This window comes from Tyto alba, unplaced genomic scaffold (assembly GCF_018691265.1).
Source record: "Tyto alba isolate M040663 unplaced genomic scaffold, T.alba_DEE_v4.0 Super-Scaffold_28, whole genome shotgun sequence".
Lineage (NCBI taxonomy): Eukaryota > Metazoa > Chordata > Aves > Strigiformes > Tytonidae > Tyto > Tyto alba.
This window is the reverse complement of record NW_024881302.1, coordinates 10,269,988-10,297,224: the sequence shown is the minus strand read 5'-3', so window position 1 is coordinate 10,297,224 and position 27,237 is coordinate 10,269,988. Positions and strand designations below refer to the sequence as shown.

The 27,237-nt window shown below is 41.0% G+C and overlaps 1 protein-coding gene across 3 annotated transcripts in view; it reads left to right on the top strand.

The window, feature by feature from the left end:
• XYLT1 (xylosyltransferase 1) overlaps window positions 1–27,237 on the top strand; it is a 207,004-nt gene that overhangs the window by 129,207 nt on the left and 50,560 nt on the right. For all 3 annotated transcript variants that reach the window (XM_042798416.1, XM_042798417.1, XM_042798415.1), the window contains 2 exons: window positions 7,393–7,565; window positions 8,202–8,404. In XM_042798416.1, the coding sequence (XP_042654350.1) occupies window positions 7,393–7,565; window positions 8,202–8,404 (376 nt within the window). The remainder of the gene's footprint in view (window positions 1–7,392; window positions 7,566–8,201; window positions 8,405–27,237) is intronic.

Genomic DNA, 27,237 nt, shown 5'->3' with positions numbered 1-27,237 from the left:
GAAAAACTGCTTTTTCATCTAAAAATGATTAACACAAGCTGTGCTTCAGGAGTTACCTTGCCTGTGCAAAGTGACTTCACTGGAGGCTACTGTGGGAAAACAGAATATCCTCTCTCAAGTCTGATGGCAAATGAGGCACTTGCTTTAATGGATCACTGGGCCTTAACTCTAGCAAGAGTTCTGGATAAGTCCAGATAGATGTTGCTATTATCAAGCCCTCAGACACAGACTTCTCATCAGGTTCTGATGGCTCATGGTAAATTGCCCAGTGAAGTTTTTTGTTGTTTTTATATAACTCCAACTACTTCTATTACTAGGTCTGTTACAAAAATTGGGTTTTCTAAATGAAGGAATATTGCTTGGATTTTTTGTCTGTTTTTTATTTAAATCTTGTTGCCATTTGAACAAGGCAGAACTGTTTTTGTTCTAATCAAAATGGAAAACATTTTCAGACAAAAGTCAAGCCTGGAAATTTTCAACCTGCTGTGTTGTTATGAGTTGTAAGCAATTGAAAAGAAGGAGTTTATAGTGGAAATCTGAGTTCAGCAACTACCACTCAGCTAGCTGTTGCAGAAAATGGCCCTGCTGAAGGGAATGGGGCTGCTCCTGTGAGTTTAAGTAGGGACCGCAGAGTTCTGTCTCTTTGGAGTGATTATGGCTAGTACTCCTGCTATAATGACAAGGGCTTCTGATTGCATTTATGGATGTAACAGCAGTAAATAGTATGCTGAACTACACAGCAATAACTCTTCTCATGTCCTCTATCCATTGATTCATGCTATCAAGGCAGAGTACACACACGCAGCTGTGTTCAGATGAAGGCAGCAGCATCCAGGTATCTTGATGCAGAGGTATTCTGTTGAATGGCCAGGACAATACCAAGCTGGGAAAAGAAGTTGATGGATTGATTTCCAAAAAATAATATGGCTCACAAAATTCATTAAGATTGTTTCGTGCTGCTAGAGAAGTCTCATGTTCTCATTAATTAGCAGTAGACGTAAAACATAAGCAGATTGGCTCTGAGTTATATCAGTGGATGATTGAGCATAATGTGGCACCACAACAAATATGAAAATGATTGCACTATATTTATTATTCTGGCATTTAGTAATACTGCAATAGTTGAAGATTAAACTCTTAATTATGAGTATTGATTTCTCTGGGCTCTAGAAAGTGCAAGTTAAAATTTCACTAGAGCTGAGATTCTCCTGTTACCAGCAAAAATAGGTATGGGTTTTCGTGCTAACACATGTTGTTAGTCCTGTCATGCTTTGAGCAGGAAGCCAGGAGGTCAACTTTCACTTTTCTCGATAAGTTTGTGAAAGACATTTGGAGACAGAGCAAAATGCCATGTTTGGTTTTTGGTGTAGGATAATAAAAGACATATGCTTTGATACAAGGGCTAGAAAATGTTCATTATGAGCAGTGCCGCTTGTGTTGAGGTAACGTGGCAGTTTCTCTGAAGCAAGGCAGCATAAGAAATCACTCTTCTATGCACTGTTTCCATTGTGTAATGAAATGGCAAACTTTGAGGAAGTTTAAGACAAGTCCTGCTGCTTCTAGGCCAGAGCTACTGCTTCACCTGTGCCAGTTGGCCATAAAGTAGACACTCCATTCACTCTCCCCAATCACTCACATATGCAAAGCTACTTCTGAGGCTAGAGCTGTGCTCCCAAGATGTAACTGCAACATAATATTCTTCACTGTTTTTGTTTTGCCTTGTATTAATGCTGTGGGCTTTTTATTACATTTTATAATACACCAATCAGTGTAAGTTATCCTAGAAAAAGGGAATTTCCTAAACGCATAGGGAAGATCACTTGACAGGCAATGCCCACGCTCAGAAAAGCTTTCTAGCTGAGATGGGGTACAGCTCCAGTCCCACTGAGACTGCCCCAAGCGACTCGTGACAGGAGGAGAAGACGGGAGTTATCCTCTGTAGGTTTGGCTCATCTTTCTTGGGAAGGCAGACAATGGCACGTGGAGAGGTGGCAAGTGTTAATGAAGGCTGCATGTAGGGAGCACTGCAGAGGAAGGAAGCTGCCTGTGACTTCTCTGTACCTGGTGGGTGAGAAACAAGAAAAGTGAACAGAGATGAAGATACTGTCAAGGGCTGTTTGGGATCAGGGAGAGAAAAGTGATCTTGGCAACTGCTTTTTGGGTACCAAAGTGACTGAGGGTAGAGGCCCCTTGAATTAGTACCCTGAGTGAGCTTTAGTCCATATGGTAAATGGCAGTATAGTGATGGCACTGAAGTAGCTATCAAATGGAAGTGCTATTTTAAAATCCTTTTAGATTTTTATCACTGCTAAATGGTACAATAAGTGAAATCATATGATGCATCTTTTGTGTCTTTTGTCCTAACACCCAGGAGGGGATGAGCTCCTACATGAGAGGTAGGTCATTAATATGTAAGCATTAACATGATGTGCAAGACTTTGGTATGCGCAAGTTTTATAGAAATGCAATGGCTAGAGCTGTTCAGATCTTGACATGGTTCATACAGCTCCGAAGCTTTACTGTATATTTTAATAAGCAGATATTCAATTGAAGGTTTCCTGCCACTTGCATCTTATTTGCAAACCAGGCTGGTTCTTTATCAGTGGAGTAGGCTGGAAAATACAGGGTACTAATCAGCCACAGGCTAAAACCAGGGAAGTATCAGTATAGAGCAGAAGTAGCAGATATTCTGACAGATGGAAAAAATACAATATTCTTACCTTCGTGAAATTCCAGGCAGCCAAGAATAGGATTAAAGAATCCATAATAGTATGTAGGTAGAAAATGGGACTATAAGAAAATTAAATCTAGAAGAGAAGGAAGGAAAGAGCATGTGGAGAAAGGTTAGAGTAGGAAAATAGCATAGAGGAAATTAATTCACTACAGGAATTTGTTAGAGAAACCCAGTGAAGTGAGGTGGAATTTCAGGTGAAAATTCCTGAGGATTTTATTCTCAGTAATTGCTAGATAAATGATAGCGTGGGTATTGAAAGCAAGTTAATTTAAATAAAAGACCCACAATATGGCTATTTTAAATTCCCCTCACCTTGTGCATATCATTGCAGAAAGCCACTAATTTCAGAAGAGAGGTATCCACAAATGTAATGAAAACCACTAAAAATATTTGAGTCCATTGATGGGGCATCATTAGCTTGAAATCAAAGCAGTTTAAAAGAAAAATAGGTTGTTTTAGTAATTGCCATTGCCCTTCATCCCCCTGTCAGTTCTCCTTCCAAACACGTTTTCTTTCTTTCACAGTCCCTTTCTGTCCCTGTCACTGTGCAAAAGCCCTAAGCATATGCATTGGGAAGCTCATCAGCTACGCAGGAGAAACCATAGAACTAAGCATAGGCAAATGGCCTTAATAAACAAACTGAAAATTATAGAAGAAATGAGATTGAAGCTTTTTTATAATCTTTTAATGCTCTTCATACAAGTCTTATTGAATTAGTGGCAGAGGTTTTTTTTAAAGAAATACCCTGTGAGTTGTTGGTGTTCCATTTAAAGTTGAGTGACTCATGGGGCTGGAAATTTCCTGATGGGTAGTCTGAATACAATTGAGGGCAATAAAGTTGCATTACTTTATGAGCAATACTACTGCAGATAGCTGTTCCTTGAGGGGCTGGAGAGATGTAAGGGTTTTTCACATGGGGCAGTGAGCCTCTGGAACTTTGTAGGCTCTTTAGTGTTCTGTATCTGTGTATATTCCTGGACAGTCACATAGCTGCCATATAGTCCAGAAAAGAGCTTTGTTCTGGAGACTGGACACACTTCTTACACATACAACTTTCCTAGGCCTTCGGGATGGAAAGAACAGATTCTGACTTAAAGCAAGTGTGCTAGGGAAGCACTGTTGAGGAGGAGAAACTTGAAGGGAGGGTTAAGGGAGATGTTGAAACCATCCTTTTCTGGCATATGCTGCTCTTGTTGCAGCAGAATCTCTCATGGTTGTCTAAAAGGAGTGTTTGAATTACTCAAGGGCATTTCAGTACAACTGAGGGGGTAAAATCATTTGGGTAACCTGAAACAGTGCGCTGCAAATGTTTAGTCGATCTGTTTTTTCTGAGTTCATGCTATTCCCTTTAATAAGGAAGATGCAACAAGAAGGATTAGACAAAGGCCTTTTTTCTGTGTTCAACTTTTTTAATTAATACATTTAAAAAGAGAAAGCTTATGGTATTGTTTACTTTTATCTACATATGCTTCCAGTTTCCAAAACCTGGGGAAAAATGTCTTTCTGTCTCACTCTTCCCACTTGGCAAATGTCATCTTTCTTGTTCCTTGTATCGAACAGACATGAGCATCTTTTTTTAATAACTGTAGGTGTTTTGGTAGGTACAGTGGGCTTTTTGGCTGTACTCATGTTATCTGATAACTGTGCCCAGGTGCAACCTCAGTTTTGTCCTGCAACCTCGTGCAAGCCTATTGTGTCCCCAATGCCTGCAAAAGAAGTCTTGAGATGGTGGGTATGTGGAGGTGGGAGGAGCATGGGGGCATCCAAAAAGGCACTACTGCAGAAGCTGGGTATGACTTTGTCCTGGGTTGAGTGAGTGGTGGCGTTTTTTTCTTTGGTGGCGGGGGAGGGGGCTGCAGGGGCGTCCCCCTGTGAGAAGCTTCTCGAAGCTCCCCCAGCTCCAAGTCTGCCCCACCTCTGTTTGGAAACTGAGCCGATCAGCTGCACCTCTGCGATAACGTATTTCAGAAGGGACGTGATGATGGGCAGTGGGACTTGTGAGGAGGAGTTGCTGCAGCTGCATGAACACCAAGGTCAGTGGAGGAACGGAGGAAGAAAGGAGGGGGGAGGTGTGCCGGAGCAGAGACCCCCCTGTATCCTGTGGGGAGACGGCAGGGCGGCCCCCCCTGCCACCCATGAAGATCTGCAGTGGAGCAGACATTGATTTATGGCCTGTGTTTGTTTTCACCTGGATGATCAAGGTGCTGTGCCTGAAGAAGGCCGGGGTCTTGTGGGAAAAAGTAGACCCCACTGCTGCAACTCAGCGCTGGGAGGATTGCAGCGTGTGGGGGTGTCCCACGCCAGAGCAGCTCAGGAAGGGCTGCAGCTGTGGGAGAGAGACTCCTGTGGAGGACTGTCTTCTGGGAGAGGGGGACCACGATGGAGCAAGGGGGGACAAGTTCCAGAAGCTCCCCTCACCAAAGATGGAAGAAGCAGCAGCGTTGACTGCATCCCCCCCATTCCCTGCCCCTGCACCGCTGGGGGAGGTAGAGATGTCGGGAGCAGAGCTGAGCCCAGGAAGAAGGGAGGGGTGGGGGGAAGGTGTTCTCAAGATGTGGCAATGCTTCTCACTGTCCTACTTTGTTACGTGTTGTTAGTATCTGTAATAAATGTATGGGTTTTGTTCTTCCCCTAACGAGTCTGCCTTTTGCTCATGACCATCTGTGGTGGTTGGCTGTTAACCCGGCTCAAACCACTACAGACTTATCCTGATAGACTCCTTCGTGTTTTTAAGAAGAAAGAGAGGATCTATGACAAGTTGAAAAGAGGATGGTTGAGCTAGCGCTCCTCAGAGTTTTATGCTTCTTTCAAACCTGAGGGTTTTGTTAGCTGTTAGAAGATCCACCTCTGACACTCCCAAGTTTGCTGAGGGTCTCTTCCTGAGTCCCCTTCTAATTGGAGTCAGTTAGGAAATTCTAACCTCTAATACTATGATTATCTGCCCTGGACACCTGGAATCTTCTAAATGGCATCAATTTATTTCTAACTCACCTGAACACCTAATTGGCTCCCCAGGCTGTTTTAGGGAAGGTAGTTAAAAACAGCTTTTCCGATGGTGAGGAAAAAAATAAAGGTGTTTAGTAGTTCTTATGAAATAATGTAAAACCCAATTCTGATGTTTTTCTGGGAGGGCAGGGGAGACATAACTTTCAAACAAAGCAGGTTAAAGTCCTGTCCTGCCTGTGGTTGCTAGCCTGGCCAGGGAGTTTTATTGAGCTGGTTATTTGTTGAGAAGATAGGTGTGCACTGAGTGTGAAGTGTCCTATTTGGCCAAAGTGTTGCATATGGTTGAAGGGAACTGCATTAATGTTCTTGCACATGGTTGCACAGCTGCTGCTTTTATGTGGTTCAGCTCATGCATGGCCATTTCCAAACCTTTAGTTGTAGTGGGAAATGAGCATGAGTCCTGCCTGTGTTCACATGCATTTCCCAAAATTAAATACATATTTTCAGTATAGTCAGAAGTTCAGACTTTCCAAGACTGTCAAATGGATTTCTCTTTTAGAGGAAAGAAACCAAAGTAACAACTCAGATCTTAGGACTTTAAAAAATTGTACCGGTGGGGGGGTGGGGCACAAGAAGAGACTAGGTAACTTTTCAGACAATGATATTGCCTTTCATTTAAAAAATCAAAATGCAGAAGGAAAATTGGGACAGGAGGGTTTTTTAAGCTTTGAGGTACTTTCCTTCCTTGTTCTGCTTATATTCAAAATTTCAGGTTCTTCCTAAATTTTTTTTTTTTTTTTTTGAGAAAGGTCCTTTACAAGGTCCGAACACTCAAGATGTTGTTTAACTGAAGAATGAATGTCAGGTTTTGGATAAAATTATATTTTTCTTACATTGTGTTCAGGTTTTTGAGTTGAAGAACTGATACATAAACTAAAAACAAAGCACTTTAAATTCCTGATTAAAAATGTCCTTCTAGCTCTTCAGTTAATCAGCACATCCTGTCTTAACCTTACACTGTGGTGTTTGCTTTAGAAAATGGAGACCAGAAATTCCTCAGTTAAAATAAAAATGAACATAACATCTAAACAGGATTGCAAAAGCCCTTCTACATGAAGAAGTGAAGATATGCAGGTTGCCATTTAAATGTTCCAGGGTACATCTGCTGTTACAAATAAATGCTATCAGTTGAGATAATCTTCAGCAGCTGTTAAGTAGCAGAGTTTCACCAGCTTCTCAGCAGAGCTGTGCTGATCCCAGGAGCAAGCATCTTTTGATAAATGGAGGGGTTTCATTTCTGGGGGATCAGGGGAGAAGTTGGCCTTGACATCTTTTGAATACTTTGAACAGTTCTTAGAAACTTTGAAGTGATTCCTTTGAACATGCAAATGTGTGTACCCGGGTAGGGCTTGGTCCAACTCATAAACATTGGGGTACTTATCCATGTTGATGCAGCCTTGTCCAGGTTGAGGCACTCAGGAGGGACTGCATGGGAAGGCTGGCATGGCTGCTGCCCATGGGGTGATGACCCTGTACAGTGACGGAGGAGAAGTGTACAATCTTGATGGCCCACAGGCTGGCACCTCTCATGACTTCTCACGTCTCCTTAGAAACTGCTTTTGAAGAAAGAGCTGAGGTGAAATGTGTACTGCTCTCTGCACCCCTGCCCTGTGGATACACTCAGAGATCTCCTGTGTTTTGTTTTTGAACAGGAAAAGCCAACAACAATGTACAGTGGGATGAGGACTCCGTAGAATACATGCCAGCCAACCCAGTCAGGATCGCATTTGTCTTGGTTGTTCATGGCAGAGCTTCTCGGCAGCTCCAACGCATGTTTAAGGCTATTTACCATAAAGACCATTTTTATTACATTCATGTTGACAAGGTAATATATCACTGGTTATAAATTGCCTGTCTCACCATCTGTCAGTCTACCCATCTTTGTCATCTTCTTCATCTTCTCTTCACCTCTGCTGCAGAGTGCATGTCACATTTTGTCTCTCCATCTGTTAGGTGTTTGGAGCCTCTTTTGTTTTCCTTCTCTTTCCTGTTGTCTTCTCAGTGTAACAGACTTCATTTCTCCCTATGTGTCTATGAGTATCTATCCATGTCTGTCTGTTGTACATTTAGTTAACAGTAATTAAGTTGATGCAGACTGATAATGGTTGCCCACTGGATGGAGAGCTGACCCCAAGGTGCCTTGGGCAATTTGCTTTACTACCTCCCTTTTACAGTGTGAAGTAAAAGTCACGTCCTTTACAAAAGCCCGTTGGGATCTACTGATGACAAATGATAAATAAGAGCTAGTTACATTGATTAGTGATTACTGTAGTTGTAATAAAAAGACCTAAACAGGGGTCTCTATACATTTACAAATTAGCATTTAGCAAAAGAAGGTTGTGCGCCACAGTAAGTGAGGGCAAAGCAATGGCAACACTCAGTGAGTCAAGAAGTAGAGTTGGTGGTTAGGGACTATTTTGGATGGAGTAACTTGAATGTATTGCTTTTTTCTCCTGTAAAGAGATCCAATTATTTGCACCGGCAAGTCCTCCAGTTTGCCAACCAGTATCCAAATGTGAGAGTCACTTCTTGGAGAATGGCAACTATCTGGGGAGGAGCAAGTCTTCTGTCCACCTATCTGCAGACCATGAGGGACTTAATGGAGATGAATGACTGGCCATGGGATTTCTTCATTAACCTCAGTGCTGCTGACTACCCAATCAGGTACAATGAGTGTTTTAAGAATGTCCATGTTTTGTTCCTAAAGGAAATATGTATCAAAGGATATAAGGAATGACATGTCTGTGCTGTGCTGAAAGAAACAGAGGTCAGAGGGGCAGTTTCTTCTGTCTCACAGCAGAAGACTCCTCTTGATGAGGCTGGTGTCTGAAAGCCACACTTTAGCCAAGGCTTTCAGATCACCTTACTGTACCCCATGTGCCTGCTGCTTACCTAAGAGGGATTGTGGCTGTGAGCAGGCTAGCAGCACTGGTTCTTCACTTATACCGAGGAAGCAGGGGCTGCTCTATTTAGTTGTTATTTCCAGTAAGGGACATCTGCAAGAGAGGATGAGTAAAGTAGTAGGAAGTACTGGAGCTCAGCAAGTGGACCCCAGGCATGGAAAGATTCCTCCTTTCCAGAGCTCTGATCAACAGTTTGATTTGATATCTGAGGAAGAGTTGAAGATATGAATATAGATTCAGTGAAGGTAATGCCCTCCTTTTCCTTTATTTTTTTTTTTTTTTTAGTTAGTACTTTTTTTTGCAGAGGATAATGGTAGCTAAAGTGGCAAATAAGTTGCTAGGAGTCAATTATATCTTCAGTATCAACCATTGCCTGAATACCTTTATTCAGATAGCACCAGGCAAAGAACTTCACACACCATCACATGACAAGGCTTGTGATTTTAAGTGAAATTATATTCTCTCTGGATTTACATAACCCAGGTCCCACAGCTGCATTCCGTAAGGTTAACTACATTGTGCAGAAGTAGATAGTCCAAATCCAAAAAACAAAACAAAACAAAAAAAACACCAAAAAAAACACCAACCCAAAAACCTACAGCCCCCAAAAAGAAACCAAAAAAGACCCAACCCCCCCCCAAAAAAAAACCAAGTGTCCTTAAACTGTTGAGTTTAGGCTATATCAAGAGGGAAAGAGGAAATTCTCCTTGTGATTTCTGTTTCCCTGTGTGTTGAAATGAATTGATGAAAGGGGAAGTAATTTTCTTGGGTGATTTTCTGGTGAATGATGACATAACATGCTTATTACTCACAGAAAATAAATATATTAGATGCTTTCACTGCCTTTCACTGATTAGGTGTCTGCAAGATCTCTCTCAAAGTATGGGTCCCTTCCTGAAGCCGCTGCTCGGACAGAAATCCTCACTGAAGTGAAAAAGGAAAAAAAGCATGAATGTATGCCTTAGGAAAGATTTTGTGAGAATTGACAAAAGGCTTTATTGCTGGTCCCCATTGCTAAGCACCATTGGTGAAATGCAACACACTTAGGGGAGAAAAATTAAGGAAGAGCACAAGACGCATAGATACTGCATTGATAATGGGACATGGAGATTTGAATTAAGAAATCACAATATTTTGTGTTGCATCTGATTTAAACATTTGTGCTGTCCAACAGAAAGGGACCTAACAATTTTGACATATTATCTTGCTTGTATGTAGTTCCATATTGTTCACTTTCCTGGTGAGAAATGCTGCACTGATAATAAAAAGTAGACTAATGCAGGACCATAAAGGAAGAGGTAAGGCGACGGCACTTTGAATCAAGTAAGATAAATTGTAGCAGAATAATTGCTGAAGGTCTGGTATTATTATAGACTACTTCCAGTGGATGCATCCAGTTATCCTTCTGTGGTGTTGAGTCCACCCTATACATCATGTAATGCTGAGGCCATGACCTGTGGCAGTCTCAACTGCTCTTAGTTCCCAGTGGAACAAGTCAAACCACAATGCCAAATGGGATCAGCCACTTACAGACATGGCCATAAACAAGGACAGGATTTGTTGAGTAGAATGTAGCCAGTTTGGTGTTAATGAATTCTTTGTAATAATGCCGTGGTTTCTTGCAGTCATTCAAACTTTAAACAAGTGCTGTTCAGCTTCCAGGTGCTTGTTTCTTCATGGAGGAAATTCTTGAAGGTCACGCTTGCCTGTTGCAGCCACTCTCGGAGCTGCGTGGTGGGTTTTTGGCAACTGGGCAGTCATCTGAAGTGCTCACTTCCCTTTCTGTCAAAGTATTCTGTTACCAGAACTGATGGAAATGTGCTTCCTCTCTACACTATGCACTTCAAGAAAAAGTAAAAAGCCTTTTTCAGTGCTACAAGTTTAATGACAGTGACTTATAGGTACTGTTAAATTATTTTGAATATGGAATATTATAGCCATAAACCCTGGAAAATGTTATCTCATCAAATATATGTATGAATCCATTTCATTTTCATAGTGGAGGTGCAATAAATTAATATTGTATATAATCTTTAGGAAGGCATTACCTCTCTGCATACTTCATAGAGAGCTGGTTGTTTTTCTAAGAAATAGTGAAAAGGGTGTTTGAGGAGTTTTTTCCTTCTTTCAGACCTCATGCCATGATTTGTCAAGTAATGGGCTAGGGGCAGTTTACACTTCTCTCACTGGTTAGTCATATTGCAGTGGTTTTTGCTAGGTTTTCCTGCATAAGAACATATGAATTTTGTGGACTAATAGTTTTTATCCAGAGCTGCTTCACATTAAGCTTTCGCTTCCCATCTGCCATTCCATCTGTAACACTGAAAACTTTACTGCTTCTCTTCTGATAATAAAAGCTAATCCAGCCTTATAAGTCAGAAAAACACATTCAGTATGTGGGGTTAATACTATATGATGAAGCCTAAATCTGTCCAGGGAGCAGTCTGGTATGTTCACAGGCTACATTACAATTGCTAGGAGCCCTTCATCTTTCAGAAGAGACATCCAGAAGCAGATGTCAAGGATCATACAATATAAAGGCAGAGTGGGAAAAAAAAAATATTAGAATCATTCATTTTGTGAGGGAAACAATTAAAAATGTGTAAAATAAAATATGTGCAAGCCAGGAAAATTCAGATACCACTATTATTCCTTCTCATGCCTTAATGTTCAGTTTGTGGAGTCGTTAGGTCCAGCAACAAGCACAAAGGAGGCCCTAATCCATGTGCTTTTAGTTGTTACTGCAGTAGAAATTGCTGGTACACAGAGTCCGGACATAGAGGTGCCTCCAACAAAAATACTGTGTTTCCCTTTAGTCATGAGGCAATATGCTATTTATTGGCTTAAGTGAAATGATGTCACGCATTATCCAAGCTTGACTCCATTCAGCTCTGTTGAATATTCTCAGCAGGAAAACAAGGGATGAAATGGCTAAAAACAAACCTCTACAAGCAGTTCTGAGGTGGGAGGTTGTGTGACTGCTCCTCCTTTTGCTCTGGGGTTGTGAATAAAAAAAGGGCACAGGCCTTCAGAATTCTCAAGAAATCATCTCTCAGTCATGCGTTCATGAAGAAAATAAAGAAACTGGCAGGTTCCTTCCTTTTCCTTAACTTTTTTAATTTCAGTGGCATTTTTTTCATTATTTAAAGTCTTTTGAGAGCCTCTTTCAAAACTCTGTGGGAAAGCTATTGATGTCTTTAACCTCTTACTTTACATGAGTATCTGTTTGCATTATTTATTGTCTCTGACAAACAGCATCAGGTAGTCAACCTTATGTTCAGGGACTGAAATTTCACTCCCAACAAGGTGAAGTATGGTAGAGCATCTATTGATGCTGAATGTTTAATGTGCATTGCAGGAGTCCTTGGATAATGTGTCAGGTGAAGTGTTGCACCACTTAAATTAAGAAGTTTAATGAGATCATTTAACAGTGAATGTCATGTCAGTGCTTACCTGGCCACAAAGCTTGTATAAAGAATAAACATAATGAAACATTTGAACTATTTATAATTTACAGTAAATCACTGAGCCTCAGTCACCAAACGGATCACCAAGTATAATTGCCAGCTAATGCTTGGTCTTTAATAAAGGTCAAGCAAAATTATTAGTAGAAGCTTGAGTAGTGCTTCATAATAGTAAGAAAAAAGAATGGTTGATTGATGGAGCCAGGAATGCAGATACGACTACATTTTCAATTATAAGCAATCAGGTATAACAAGAGGACCTTAAAAGAAACCCAGTGAAACTACTTGTGAAACCCTTTCTGTTTTGCTGTTTGGCACTACTTTAGAATAAAGGTTGCACATCTGTATTTTCCACAAAAGCCTGTTTTGTGAAGACTTGGTCAAAACAGACACATTCAGAAGAGGTTTGGGTCTGGAGCTTGAATGAAGTGTGTATTGTAATACATATAGCACCTGGAGAAGGGTGGCTACAGACTCCAGGGAGTATATGGGATGATGTGACTGGGACTGGTCCTTTAAGCAGGTGCCAATTTGGTGTCATTTATGGAGATCATCATTGTCAGTCAGAATCACACTCAGAAATGAAGAAAAATGAGCTAGCAAAGAACTATCGACTAACCTGTTCTTGTTTCATTGTGTTGTCCTCTGATGGCCAAGACAACTTTGTTATAGCTAAATAAAAATATTCATCTAAAGATTTAAATGCTTTTTTAGAAACCTGAGGGATGCTCCTTGAAGTATGTAAACCTTCTTCTCAGGTCAATGTTTCCAGCCCAGTCAGCCAGAAGCAGACAGGCAGTTGGACTCTTGGTCCTGGGTTTCCTCCAGCAGACCAACACTCCGGACACTTCAGGAGAGTTGTTAGCAAAGATAACCACCCAAAATCAACAGTTTTAACATACCAGTTATTTGAAAGCCTGCCAAATCCCAATATGGTAGTTAGCCTAGAAGTGATAAAGCTGTCCTTTCACTCATCTGTCATTTCACAGCTTTCATCTGTAACTTAAATGGCCAAGTTCAGCACTGGGGCTGTACTGGAGCTGCTGCCTTTGGATATCAAGAAAGGAAACTGAAGAGAAAGTGACTGTGAGGAAAATTAATTATTTAAAATTCTTCTCCTCTGTGAGCAGCCAGATGTAGTATTGGCTAATATGAAATGAAAGTGATGACTTCTGAACAAGGTCCCTGGGCAGCAAAGTGATTGCCAAGAGTGAAAAGGTGGGAGTAGAGGGAATACATCTTCAGGTTTTCATTCTAGTGGCACATGGAAATAATTACAACACCAACAGGTTTTAGAAAGAAGTTCAACCTTTGGGAAAAATCCTCCAGCACTTTTTCAAGTTGTTTTTCAGATGCCAGAACTACCTGGGAGAACATCAATTTCCTTGTTTCAGCCACTGGCCCAGATTCATCCACTGCAAAACATGGGTGACTACCTCTCTATGTAAACTGCATCTAGGATGATTTTTGCTCTGTCAAATTTACCATGACCTGCCCAGATTTCACCCGGGCAGTTGACCAAATCACAGAACCCTTAAAGCAAGTGACTGGGAGAATAAAGTGAGAGATTACAGTTTGCTTGGAGTGAGTAAACCAGACTCAAGCTGTCCATCTGCTTTTGCAAAACTTCTCAGTTTTGGCAATATGCAGACTTGAAAAGCAATATTGGAAATGCAGGAAAATCTCTTCTTAGAAGTGAAACAAAGAATTTTGCTTTCACATACAGTGGTCTGTCTTTGTGAGAAATGTAGGAGACCCAGTTGTGCTGTGTTGATGGTTGTGAATTTAGAAATCCCAGAGCTAGCAGGGCTGATGGAAGATGTGTAATAGCAAATAAGATCACCAGAACCATTGGTTCAAAAGGCAGTCCCGCTCACTCTCTCTCTCTGACTTCTCATCAGTTTGTCTTGACTTAAATTGAAAATTCTATGTCTCACTGAGATTCAGACTTCAGAGCTGCCTCTTACAGATATTTCCTTCTTGGCAATATGTAGGCTGGTGATGGACATGAAAGCCTGTATAAAGGATACTGACTTTCCTGGGCTGAATTTAACCTTAAACCCCGTACAAAGCCACCTTCTGCAATGCTGCTCTGAAATGCAGGCTTGCCACTAGAATAATGTACTGGGCACTAGGAAAATAATATCACGTTCTTTAAAGTGCCCTTTCGAATGTTATCCTGAACTGAAGCACTGGTAAATCATATCTATACATCTAGATGGGAGTGCAGCGCAGGTAGCTTTTGCAGTACATCATCTGTTAAGATGCCAGCGCCTGAGGTTTTTATCTCAATATTGTTGCTGACATTGTATGTGGTTTTGTTTGCTCAGAATATCTTTATCTGGCAAGCCAGACTTCAATCCACTCTTAATGATTAGCAGGGAATCTTTTTTCCTGTCCAAAAAGGAACTTTATCAGTGTTTCTCTTGAATCTGCATTCTCTGAGAATTTCAAATGTGCTTCTTTCTTAAATCCCTCAAATAACCTTGTTTCCTCCTCTTTCCTCACTTTGCCAGCACATTTGCTTGAGACTTACATAAATTTCGAAAGTTATCTTTTTGGTTTGTTATTCCATTTCTCTGGTTTACTGTTAAATTATCAGTGGTTGGCAAGGCAGTGGTTTTGCACATGGTCACAAATGGGTGGGGTGAAATCTTGAAATTATCGTGGCTTAAAAATTTTATTTACATCTGGTGTTAACATAGGATTTTGTTCAACCTGGCAAATGTTAGTGATGGGAGACCCACCCTTTCTCTGTGCAGGCACAGCAGCTGAGGTTACTCTTTCTCCGCCTTCCCTCCAGGGTTTAAGGCTATAAAACAACTTTTGCTTCTGGAGAATTGTGACATCTGCAGCTCTTAGTAACTTCTTTGAATATTTAGTACTTCTGAAACATTCTCCATAGCAGCCTCAGTCTGGTGACAGGAATAAATGCACCCCAAATTGGAGACTAGTTTGGCTATCCAGGCATCTCTACAGTGCATGCAGGTTAAAGATGCATCAATAAAGCACATTTTTAGAATAGCAGTATTACTCAAAGTACCCTTGTACTTGGCAGCACGTTATCTTGTTGATTACAGTGCTAAACATTCAGCCCTTCATCTCTTCCTATGTGCATCTGAGCCAGCATCTGAGACCACTCAGAGGACTGCCTGGCAGATGAAAGCCCCAGATGCCAAGCTTTACAGTTTGATGGGCATTGCTGCATCTGAGCACTTGCCGGGCTGGCTGGCTGGTATCCTCTTCTCTTCTGTCTTGGCTCTGGTGCTGCTCACAGGGAGGTTCTCCAGCAAAGAGCCAAAGGGTTTTCATCTGTTTGCCATTTGCTTTCTGGATGCAATTTATTTTTTACTTATTTATGACTGAGAAAAAAAAGGTCTATCTCCTAAAAGAGAGTTAAATGCAAGTTTTCACTGGACACAGTACAAATGTTGTGATAATGTTCCTAGGCAACACAGTTATGCCTTTTGTCTTCAGGATTGCTAGAATAATATCTAGAATAGTATTTTTGTAAGGGTAACTGATATGTTGGGGCTGAGGAGGGCATTGAACAGTATGAGGAATCATGCCAGCTCAGCTATTTTTCTTTTGCAGCTCCAGGGCTATTTACAAAACCTGTTTTTCATTTACAACTTGTCTTTGTGGACAAATAGTCTGGGGTAACCAAGTCAAAAAAAGGGTCCTTTGTGCAGAATGGCTCTTTTACTTTTAAATCCACAATTAACAGAATTCCCTGCTAGCTCTCCCGTGCTGACAAGCCCTTACCATGGTACTCAGCTGCTCACTGCATTCCTGGGCAAGAAGCTCCAGTGGGGTCTGAGAGTGTAGTGGGATGCTAGTTGTTAAAGAAATCCTGGGTGTGACTCTCTCCTGTGTGCTCTCCTGCAGCTTTGCTTCAACCAGCTTTTACTCTCTGGATTTAATTGTGAGGTGGGTAACAGAAGCTGCAGAGAAACAGGTCTTTGTGTTGTTTGCCTGGGTTTTATGAGCAGAAACTCTTTAATCTCTCTTCAGCTGGGTTTTGGTGGTTTTTCTTTTAGAAAGTTCAGTAAAATCAGTATCAAATTCCAAAAGCTAAAACTGCTCGAAAGAGGGAAGCATTCCTATTATAACATTGCATTTTAAACACACTCTCCCTTTGTGGCCTCACTGAATTCTCTCAGGAAATTAAAAATCTGTTGGAATTGCCATTAAGACACTTTTTTGTGTAGATTTCAGGATGCCACTTACAATAAAACAGCTGCAAAATAATATCTGGTGGCATTTCAAAGTGAAGATGAAACAACAACATGTGTTGTTATACCTTTCCCAAGTCACTCTTAAATAGTTGCGAACCAAAAGGCTGTTAAAGGGTGAGCAAAAACGTTGTTCTGAATCTTTTAGTAGTGATATTGTAATAGAAAGGAGATGAATAGATGAACTCTTTTCCTCTGAAATAGGGCTAAAAATGTAAGAGTTAAGTGGTAGTTGATGTTAAAGTTTTTTCAGCCAATTTATACGTAAATTCTGGTCTTGTCTTGATATTAAATTACTCACTTTGACATTTTTTTATTCAGGATTACTGTATGTGAGTGGGCTGAAGGACTGATTTGAATGAAATACTTTGTAACAGAATTAAAGCTGCTTTGGAACAACAGATATTTTTTTAAAAAGCACTTCTGTATAAATAAAATGCAGTAATAACCCACTATGTTTACAGAACAAGGGTGGCACAAGTGTACAGTCCCAACTGCCTGTTCCCCTTACTCTGATCCAGTGGAAACTCCTTTTTCTCCAGAATCATGGTGCAAGGTGAGAGCCAGCTGGCCACCAGCTGCCTTGCTTCTTGGGATTTTTTCATGGGAAATACTGTATCAACTTGTACAGAGGCATCCAGCATTGCTCTGTCTGCCTGTGTCTCAGTGGAGTCCCGAAGCCCACGACACATGCTGGTTCTCCAGTCCACAGGCTCCAGGGGCTGTGAGATGGAGGAGGGTGGTTGCAGGACAGAGGTGGGAAGCACAACGCTGAGATCTTCCAGTGCACTCCCCTACATGGGAGTTGCTTAAGAGGCTCCTTCACCTTTGTTCTCTTCTGCAGGGAACAAACCCTGCTTCCACAGTCTGTAAGTGCTGCAGAGGAGGCCCGGCACAGCTCTCATGTCTCTGTAGACCAAAAGCAATACCTGTGTGCATGCTCAGTGCTGCAGAGTGTGGGTGGATCAGAAGAGAACGCATCACTTCTGTGCATGTTCTTTGGGATGTGCTGCAGAATGTGGCTCTTTCTTTGTAGTTGGTTTGGGTTTGTTGATGTTTTGTTTTGTTTTTTAATAGTCCTGAGTAGTACCAACTAGTGAAAACTTTAGGTCTTGAGATATTGTGGAAGCTTTGACCTGGTGATGCAGAAATTCAAGACATAGTTTGCTGTGCAATCAATCCCAGGTGGAATCAATGGCTAGCTGACTTTTACAGGTGTACCTTATTACAGTTGAATACTTAATTTCTGCTCATCCTGCACAGCACTATTAGTCACAATGCATTTATATGATACTTCTGAATATCTCTTTATATAAATAGTGTTGATAAATACCATTGACTATGTTTGTGACTCTGCTTCTGTAGTTCCAGGCTTTAGTTTCATGCTGTAGTTTCAGAGAGGATGAGGCCCTAAATGGTTCACTGTAGCACACATTCCACTCTGCCACACACTGTTTAATTATATCCATCATTCAGCATTACTTGATGAACCAGCTGTAGCACAAGCATCCCTAACCTTTCATCAGGATAATTGCACTCTTTGCCACATTAGGAACTGGTTTGGGGCCAAGTCTTTTCCAAATACAGAATTGATCTCTGTTTAAAAGTTTGCTGCCCCAAAGTAATTTCTAGCAAGTAATCTTGCAACAGTGCGTTCTTGATGCATAGACTGAAAGGTCTGTAAAGCCAGATTGGTTATTTGTGTCACATTATGGCTTTAAATAATTGGGGCAGCCTTGGAGGATGTTTTAGCACTGACCTGGATCATTGTATTCTGAAGGTGGGATGTGGCATGCCAGTCAGGTGCAAGGTAGCTTCCAGATGGTTTCTGTGGCAAGGGCTTGCAGGGGCTGTGGCTGTGCATGCTCAATGAGGGTCGGTGTCATTGCTAAACCTCCATATAAGTGGTAATGTGTAGGCACTGAAACTGTTCCCACAGGGCTCAAGTCATGTTGCTGGTGGCAGTTACAGAACTATAGCTGAAGACTGAAACAACTCAATCCTTCTTCTGTATGTGTAACTGGTACATGTGGTGTGTCAAGGGACACCAGTGCTGCGTATCATCACAAAGTGCCTGGAGAACCTGCAGGTTTGTGAACTGTTGCAACCCAGGAGGGGAGAGGCAGCCAGGGTGTCACTCCAGGTCACCTCCTGTCTGCTAGGCAGTACTGCTTGGCAGGGTCAGGAGATCAGCTGGTGACAGACTGCCTAACTTAAATTCCCTCACCTTTTTTATAGCCTTTCCTTGAGTTGAAGTGAACCACTCATTCTCTTCTGATCTCGTGATTAAATAAGACTGTATTGATTGCAGCTCTGTTGAGCACAGCAGTGAGTGGGAACACCAGCATCGCACCCTCCCAGTTGTCTTCTCATCAGCCCCAGTTATATCAGTTAATGGATCTATAAGTTCCCTTTGTAGTTTTAATGCTCAGACCTCCTCTCTGCCACGTTTCTGCCTCTCATCCCAGTGCTGCATTCTTCACTGACTTACTCCAAAACAGTTCCAGTGAAGAGTAGAGCAGGTCACCAGCTGGCACAAATTGTCAAAATAAAATTATTGCTCAACCCAAATAAAGGTAACAAAATATGACCTTCTGTTGTTAAAACCAATTAAGTTTCCTTCCATCAGCTCTCAGTTCATTATCCCTTTCACCCCCCAGGCCCTGTTCTTCCATCTTCTCAGGCTTGGTGCAGAATTAATGTTAAATCCCATTAGCCTGACCCTGTTTTCCCTATTTTGCCTTCTGGTCCTTTGAATTGATGCGCTCTGACAGGTTGATTCAGCAGCTCAAGGATCAAAGAGGGTGGCAGGCCCATGAGGAGCTTCAGGAAGGGCTTGGTTTACTCTAATTCACTTTACTTTTGAATGAGGTTTCTGAAAGGGCCTCAACAGCAGGGTCTCACTGGGACGAGGAAGGGCGCTCGGTTGCATCGCTAACACAGAGAGCACCGCACGGCCCCTCTGCTAGTTGGGTCCAACCACTCATTTCTTGGGATAACTCTAGTTAAGAGATTGAAGCTCATCATTGGATGAGTGTATATTCCCTCTTACCTTTTCCTTGGAAAGTGTGGAATGGGAGAAAAAAAAAGTTTCTTTACCCAGATAAATCTTTCCTGCTGCGTCAGAAGGACAATCTGCTATCAAAGCAATATGAGACTATGGTTGGCTACTTCTTGTCTAGGTTTATGCCACAAATTAAACAAGGAGATGTTAAGACCCTATACCAATATTGAGTGACTAAGCTATACGTTGTGGCCTCTCAGAAAGGGCTTTCCTGTTTTTTTTCCAGCGGCAGAGCGGTGGTGTCAGGTTTCCTGTTGCTTGCAAGCTTAGCGTGAGCACTTGCCATTTCTTTATCAATACGAAGTGTTGGATAGTCACTGTGTTGTGTGGCAGCCGGGAAGATGCCTGGTGAGCTTTGCAGAAGACGCTGGACCTTTGCATTTGGGAGCATGCCTGCCATGCGTTCCCCTGCGTGGAGCTGGGAAGTGGCCCTGTAAAGAGCGGCTGTGGTAGGGTGGCTTCAGCAGCGAGCCGAGTGTATGGGAGAAATGTTTTCACTTGAGTCCTGCAGTGAACTGCTCTTTGGTGTTTTGCCACGCATGTGATGATTCTGAAAGTGATGTGGGGAAGATATGATTGAATGGCTCGTATTTCCTGATATGACAAATGGGTGAGGGTGGGGCAACGGGGTGAATCACAGCCCATGGGGAACACAGTCAGAGCAAGTGCAAGTTACGTTTCAGAAACTGAGAAATGACCAAAATTTAACATTTAAGCTGAAAAAGTGTCACCTTAACAACAGTAGCCAGAAAACCAAGGTTTTCTCATGAGTCTTAAGTTGCAAGACTGTCGCAGCTGATTGAGGAACACACAGCCCACAATGATGGATTTAAAATCTGAGGTGGATCTGCTGGGTAGATCCATCCCTGGCACACAGCCTGGCCTAGACTGATACCTGTACACGTGTCACCCACAAGTTATCCTTCTGCATGTGGCAATGAGGATCCTAGCCCCACAATGAGATGCGTCAGGAGGGGAGTGCTGCACACAGCTGCATTTCTTCACACATGCCAGAGGGTCTCCACTGGCCAGACGGAAGGTTCACACCCCCAGACTGACACTCTCTGTGATCTGCAGGTAAAGCTCTGCAGTGATGAGCAGGGTGGAGAAGGCATCAGTGTTAATTCCACTTGTGAAGGCATTTACTTCATGTGAAACATTCTCAAGGTCTCTTTCTTCCCACTTTTTTGGAAGAGAGTAAGCATTTTTTATTATAATTACTCAACCTAATGAGCAAATCCTTTTTCTTACTGACTTGTACAAATACAATCTCAGATGGATGTGGGAATGTATAAATTAGATGAAGTAAATGATTGCTTTAAATATATGCTTATATTTAATTTTCATTTATTCTTTTACACAAAAACTTGATAATTTAATTTTAGAGATGATGAAAAAAAATGCTGAATATAAAATATGCTATGTAAAATATACACGCTATAAACAAACAAAAAGATCCCATTCAGCCCAATATCTAGATGTTTTTTTTTCTTTTAACCAAAGTCTCACTAATTTGAGTAATGGACTTGATAATTTCTGCAGCTCACTCCACTTGCTTATTTAATCAGTGATTATTGTTTTCATCAAAATGGGATGTATCGTGTAGGCAGATGAGGTTCTACATGAATATGCAATGGCAGACAAACACTGAAAAAAACGCAAAGCAGGGAGTATCGTTCTGTACTAAATAAAATCCCAATGCTTTGATAAACCTAAAAATCTATCATGTTTAGTTTCAATAATTAAACATCCTTGGGTATTAGCAACTGGTTAGGCAAGTATTTCACTATTTTTTTTTTTATTTTTTTTTTATTTTTTTTTTTAAATACTTTTCAGCAAATATATTAAATGGACTCAGTTCTTTTTGTGAGATAAGGTAGTCTTGTCTGTCTTAACCCTTTGTAGTGCTGCATCCTTACAAATGATAACCTAGCATCAACAGGAGGATGTCTTGTGTTTTGATCCATCAAGAGTTCACGTTAGCTTGTTAAATGTGGTAGTTTTCTATATTGATCTCTGCATTGATGCAGTTGATTAGTAATGGAATGGCTTGTTATTGTAATAACATGTAAAGGCAATTTTGTGCAAAGTAAATTATCTTGGCAAATACTTCTCAGCAGCTGTTAGAAGTCATGTAGTAACTGACAGCAATTACATTTTCTGCCACTGACACATTAATGAATGGACCTTATGGAAAGAAAACGGTTGCTCAGAAACTTTTCCTATGCAGAATTACCTACTATGAAACACCTAAGCAAGGAGAAACAGCAGTTCTCAAGAGTCATAGGAAGACAGTGCTGATTTTTGTCTGTTAACATGCTATCCACACATGCTAACAACACACCTCCACAGCCTAATCAGTCTAGTCTCTAAACTGGGAAACAGCATAAAACTTTTGTTACTATTTCCCATAGCCTATTCAAAGAACACAGAGCCAGGTTTATGGTTTAGCTTATGATGGTGTATACTGAGTGCACTGCACTGATTTTGGAGCATTACAGATATGAAAACAGAATGAAATGCAGTCTTTTACATGGGGCTTTATCAGCTGGAGAGGGGATAGAAAAAAAATACTTTTTCATTGATTAAAGGAATTGCAAGAGGGAACTTGTCTCACTGTTGAGGGTACTAAGAATATTAGTATTTTAAAGAACAAAATAATGGTTAATTTGTGTACTACTTTCTTCTAACATGCACATGGTGGAAGAATGGGCAGAAAGTGCATTTACCAATGTTTCTGTTATTCCACAAATTATTTTTTCTAGTGGGAGAAAACCTTTATTCTCATAAAAGCTGTTAAACAGGAATAGTCTGCAAAGAGATAAAGTAACACCCAAGACATTGTTTTGTTTTGTTTTGTTTTGTTTTCCTTTTGGGTTAAAATTAAGTAAATAACGTCATTAAATTTAGATATTCTGGGCATGAATCCTCTATAAACATGCATCTCAATGTAAATAGCAAGGTGACTTAAAGCTGTGTAGGTAACCTATTCAGGTACACGGCTGTTTCCTTCTCAGTGTCTATCAAAATGATGATTTGCGTCAACACTCAACTTCCTTATAGACGGAAGTGTGAAATATGATAGACACTGTAATATTGAAATAGCCTTTCCGTGCTGAATTTTCAGCAGATAGTGTGTGTTTATTAGCTTCACGCTTTGCATTCAATCACTCCATTCAGTCTTAATAGAAAAAGGTTAAAAAATGTTCAGACTTGGACTCACTGATGTCATCCACCTAACTGGTGTAGTTTTATCCTGAAAATCACAATTTTTTCCATTTATCCTAACCACAGCTGCCTTGGAAGGTTGCTGACTAAAGTGTTTTAATGGCAGCTTCTAGTAGAAAGTCAGCTAAAGTGACTAGGAACATTGGCCTCCTTGTACTTTGTCTGAACACATCTGGCTGTATGTGACAAGTTTCCCATGAAGTTCTTCACAATATGTGCAAGCTCTCCTGCCCCTGCTTGCACTGGTGCTTCTTCTCCCTTTTTGTCGTTAACTTGGGAAGAATTCATTTTGAACCAGAGCGATGGCTGTTGGCTTGTCTTCTGAAAGTTTAACATGTGGCATGGAGAGTAATTATGGACAAGAACGGTGATTGATTATGCTGTGCAGGGGAGAGCAGAGTTGAGCTGAGCTCTAGTGTTACTGCTGAGGATCCTGGCCAGGCTCAGGAGCAGCAGCTCTGCCCCTCCATGGGCCTCAACTCGAACCAGAGTCAGACACCTCCACTCTGCTGCAAGGAGGATGTTGCATCCTGTCTGCAAAGGCTGGGGAGACCCAAAACACACATATGGCTTATCCCTTACATGCCTGTTAACCACAGCAGGGGTGATAATATTTAACCATTGACTCTATCAGAGAACAAAAATTAAAACAGAAGTTTGTATGTTAAGCTTTTTTTTTTAATTCGCGTATTTGTGTTGGTGGGATTAAAAGCCAAGAAAAGGCTGGAAACAAACTATAAATGTGCTAGAGCCAAGATAAACAGACTAAAATAGGACTAGACAAATTGCTTGTACTCCAGGCAGACGTGTCAGCTCTCTCTTAAATAGCTTTCACAAATTATTTTTTTTTTTTTTTAATGTCCATGAACAGAATCTTCTGCTTGTGAACATGAAATGCACCAATGCTTAAAGGAAATCTGCTTACTCAAGATTGGCACCTTAGTTTAGGAGAGCCAACTCATGTTTGGAGCTGAGATAATGCTGAGTAAGCATCAAAACTTTGGGTTACTTATCCAAAAAAACTAAAGGTTTTGGATCAGGCTATAATTTGAAGTGTCTAAACCCCACATTGCTGTATTTTCTCTTCACCAATCTGCATTATTTTAATTTTCAGATGTGAATAATGGGAATGCCAGCAAAACTTGATAAACAGTTTTTGCCAGCACTGATAAAACTGAGCTTTCTTCCATACATATAGTTCAACTAAACTGACATCTCTTTTGAATGTAGTGGGAAAAGAATTTTACTTTATTCCAATATATACCTTTAACAAGTGTTCTAGCCCTTATCGAAGTTAGACACAAGTCTCTGCCTTTACTTAAAAATATTTGTCGGAAATATGCAATTATAGGCCTTTTTAGCAAGGGCTATCTGTCAAGCACTCAAGCTCTGTGCTAGCAAGATGGGGGAAAAAAAAAAGATGCTAGTGGTGATGTGCTGATCATTCATAAACTTAAATAGAGAAATAAATAGAAAATTATTTAACAAATCAGAGTGAAACGTTTCCTTCCTTTCTAGCAAAATGCCTCTGAATTGAATGCATCAACACCAGGTTATTTAGGGAATAATTTGTCCTACATGTGGCTGATTTTCTTTGATTATTTTCATGTATACCAGGTTCTGTGCAGTTGCACATTTGGAAGGAGCTTCGGAAGCTTTTGTTATTCAAGTGTTTTTACAGTGCATTCATTGTTGATAAGCATACGTATAATCTGGGCTTAGTGATGACATAAAATCAGATTTATGAAAGAAAAACTAAATAATGCATTTCGTAATTTTACTGTAAAATGCATAGGTTGCTTTAAAATCAAGAAAAAAAAGATCTGCATATGCCACAGTATTACCGGATAGTCTTTTTCTTACTTCTTTACTTTTTATCTCAGCAGTAGGGATGCTCAGAAGTTGTCATTGTCACAGAAAAATTGCTTCCTAAGATCAGTTCAGAGGTACTCCCGGGACTGAGGGGATTTTTAAAAAATGTTTTGTAAACATCAATGAGTTACATCATGCAATGCACTGATAGTTTGGGATCTATCTGTGCTAGAGGTGGGGTACAACTGGATTGGCCTCCCTGGAAAAATCTCCTTAAAAAGTGTACTTGTGCACCTAAGAGATCTAAGTTTAGTTAAAGGACAGCTCTCAGCTCTTAATCTTGTGTGTAATCATTGCACATGCTGCTTCCTGACACCTGGACATGTAGACCCTTACCCATAAAGTAATTTATGAGAATAAAGTGTGAAAGTCACATCATTTCAGAAGAGCTGCAAGTGTGCTACAGTTCAGTACATGCTGTTAAGTGCTTTACTGGCTCAGAGACACAGTGACTGTGCTATAGTATGGCATGCTTGATAAGATGCTGGGTAATTGAAATGCTTGTGCTGAAATTGCACTATAAAATAATTGGAAATTGAACAGATTACTTTATGCCTAGCAAATAGCTAAAGAAAGTCAAAAGCAACAAGTTTAAAAGTTTTAACGAGTGCATGTGGTGAGTATTTTATTATCATAAAAGCTGTAGGGCTTATTAGCTGATACAGGGCTGGAGTTTTTCATTAGCCAAAGGCTTTTCAGGGTTTCATGGGATATAGCTGGAAAACGTTCCAAACAATTGAATATTCTATTTTAAAAGAATAATGAGACGTTGAGGGTTTTTATAAACTCAAAGTTTGCTAAACCAGTATCTCTAATTAGATGAAGAAACTCTCTATAGAGGCTTTACATCAACGGCTGTGCACATAGCAAATGTTTTAAGCATTTACATATCAAACACTGCTGGCAGCATTTTGGCTGCAGTCCAGAGCTGTAGATAGTTTTAATCACATTTGTTCATTAATCCTTGGTGAAATTCTCTTATATGGTCTCTTTAGGATTTTCATTTATGCATGTGCTGCTGCTTGTCAGCAGTGGCTTATTTATTTATTTTATGAATGCTATCTGAAGCCTTGAATTTATAGAAAATAAGTAATGGAGTGGCTCAGGAAGCAGACGATGGAGTATATTCTTTCTCTCAGCAGATCTCCTTTGTGCCCAAGCATTTATGTTCTCTCACTAGGAAGAGGTTTATTCGGCAGTGTGACATTTAAAGAAGACTTCCACTCTTTTGTGACTATGTTAGTTCTTTTCTTTTCCATAGGAAACAGACAATGGTTGAATGGGAAGCCGTAATTGAAAGTACAGCAAAGATGATTGTATTGCTAATAAAATGTCTTGAGAGTCATACAACACTGGCAGAGCTGCACTGAGAGTAGCTGCATCCCATATGATGACTGATCAGTGCCTGGAGCATCAAAATGCAGAAAGCTAATGCTTTGAAATGCACGGGTGTGACTTCCCAGCCCAGATGGCAGCACTGTTGCTGGAGCAGAACTCTATAATCTCTCAAGTACTTGAGCAAGCTGAGCTGCTAAGGAAATAGTTTTCTTCCATTATCTTGTTTCTCTGTTAAACCTGACTTGAAAGACAAAACAACCCATTTAAGACAACACCGTTGTAAAAGCAAAGGAGTTAACAGTCACCTAGAGCCTTCCACATGCAGTTGGCCTCTGAAATTGTATCTGTCATTCTCATTTTTATGGTACGTTTTACGAATGACTGCTGTTATGGGAATTGGCTTCTCTGAGAAATGCCTGCCATGCTAATATTTGTTCTGTGATAGATAGCAAGGGCTAAATATAGCCTTCCCCTTTCTTTGCATTTTTAGATGTCAGAGTCTTTTTTTCTTGCTGCAGCCAGGGTCAGGCTTCTCTGAGCCTCCCCTTGCACTAAATTGCCTTTGGGGAGAGAGGAGGAGTTGGGAGCATCAGTGAGAGGGTCATACTGCATATCCAGGGTCTGAAAGCTGAACCCTGCAATGAGAGGGTTTTTTCCTGTACTGTTGTGCTGCATTTGTGTGGTTGATCATCTTGCTATAAGCATTTCCTTTAGGAAGAGGTCTTGCAGATTTTTGCTTTTTTCTGCTGAATCATTCCATTGATGTATCGTTTTGTTTGGCTACCCATGCATGCAGCACATACACACCCACACGTGTGCTAGCTGGTATGGTGGAGGGGCCAGTACGAATTGGGTTCAGAAGATTCCTTACTGGAGTAGGAAGATCCCACCCAACTTCACTGCCAAGTGCTGCCATGTCCCCAGCAGATGCGGGAGCAAAGCCCCCAGAGTGCACTGGATGCTATACAGATCTAGGTGGGAATTTGCAGTAATTCTTCCCCGTCTCCTGCATGGCTCTTCTTCCTCTGTGCATGGCGGGGATGCAGGGCTGCAGGCAGCTGCAGGAGCTGGTGAGCCCGTCTGAACCCCTGCACTCCCTGCATAAGGGGGAGCGGGCAGCAGGGCGGCATAGCCCCAGGCAAGGAATAGTCAAGGAACTCTGCTGCTGCCACAGGGGTCTTGGCAGCATAGGCGTATCCTAATACTTTACAATAATGTGTTAAGTAAGATTAAATTAAACATGTATTGAAATCAATGAGCTTAATCATAATTATTAGAATTTATTGAAAAGAAGGTAGCAAAATCGAAGGCACTCAGCTCTTCCACTTCCAGGCTCTTGTGTGCACATCTGCGGGTTTAATCATGGAGTAATATCATGCTTAACTCTGAGTAG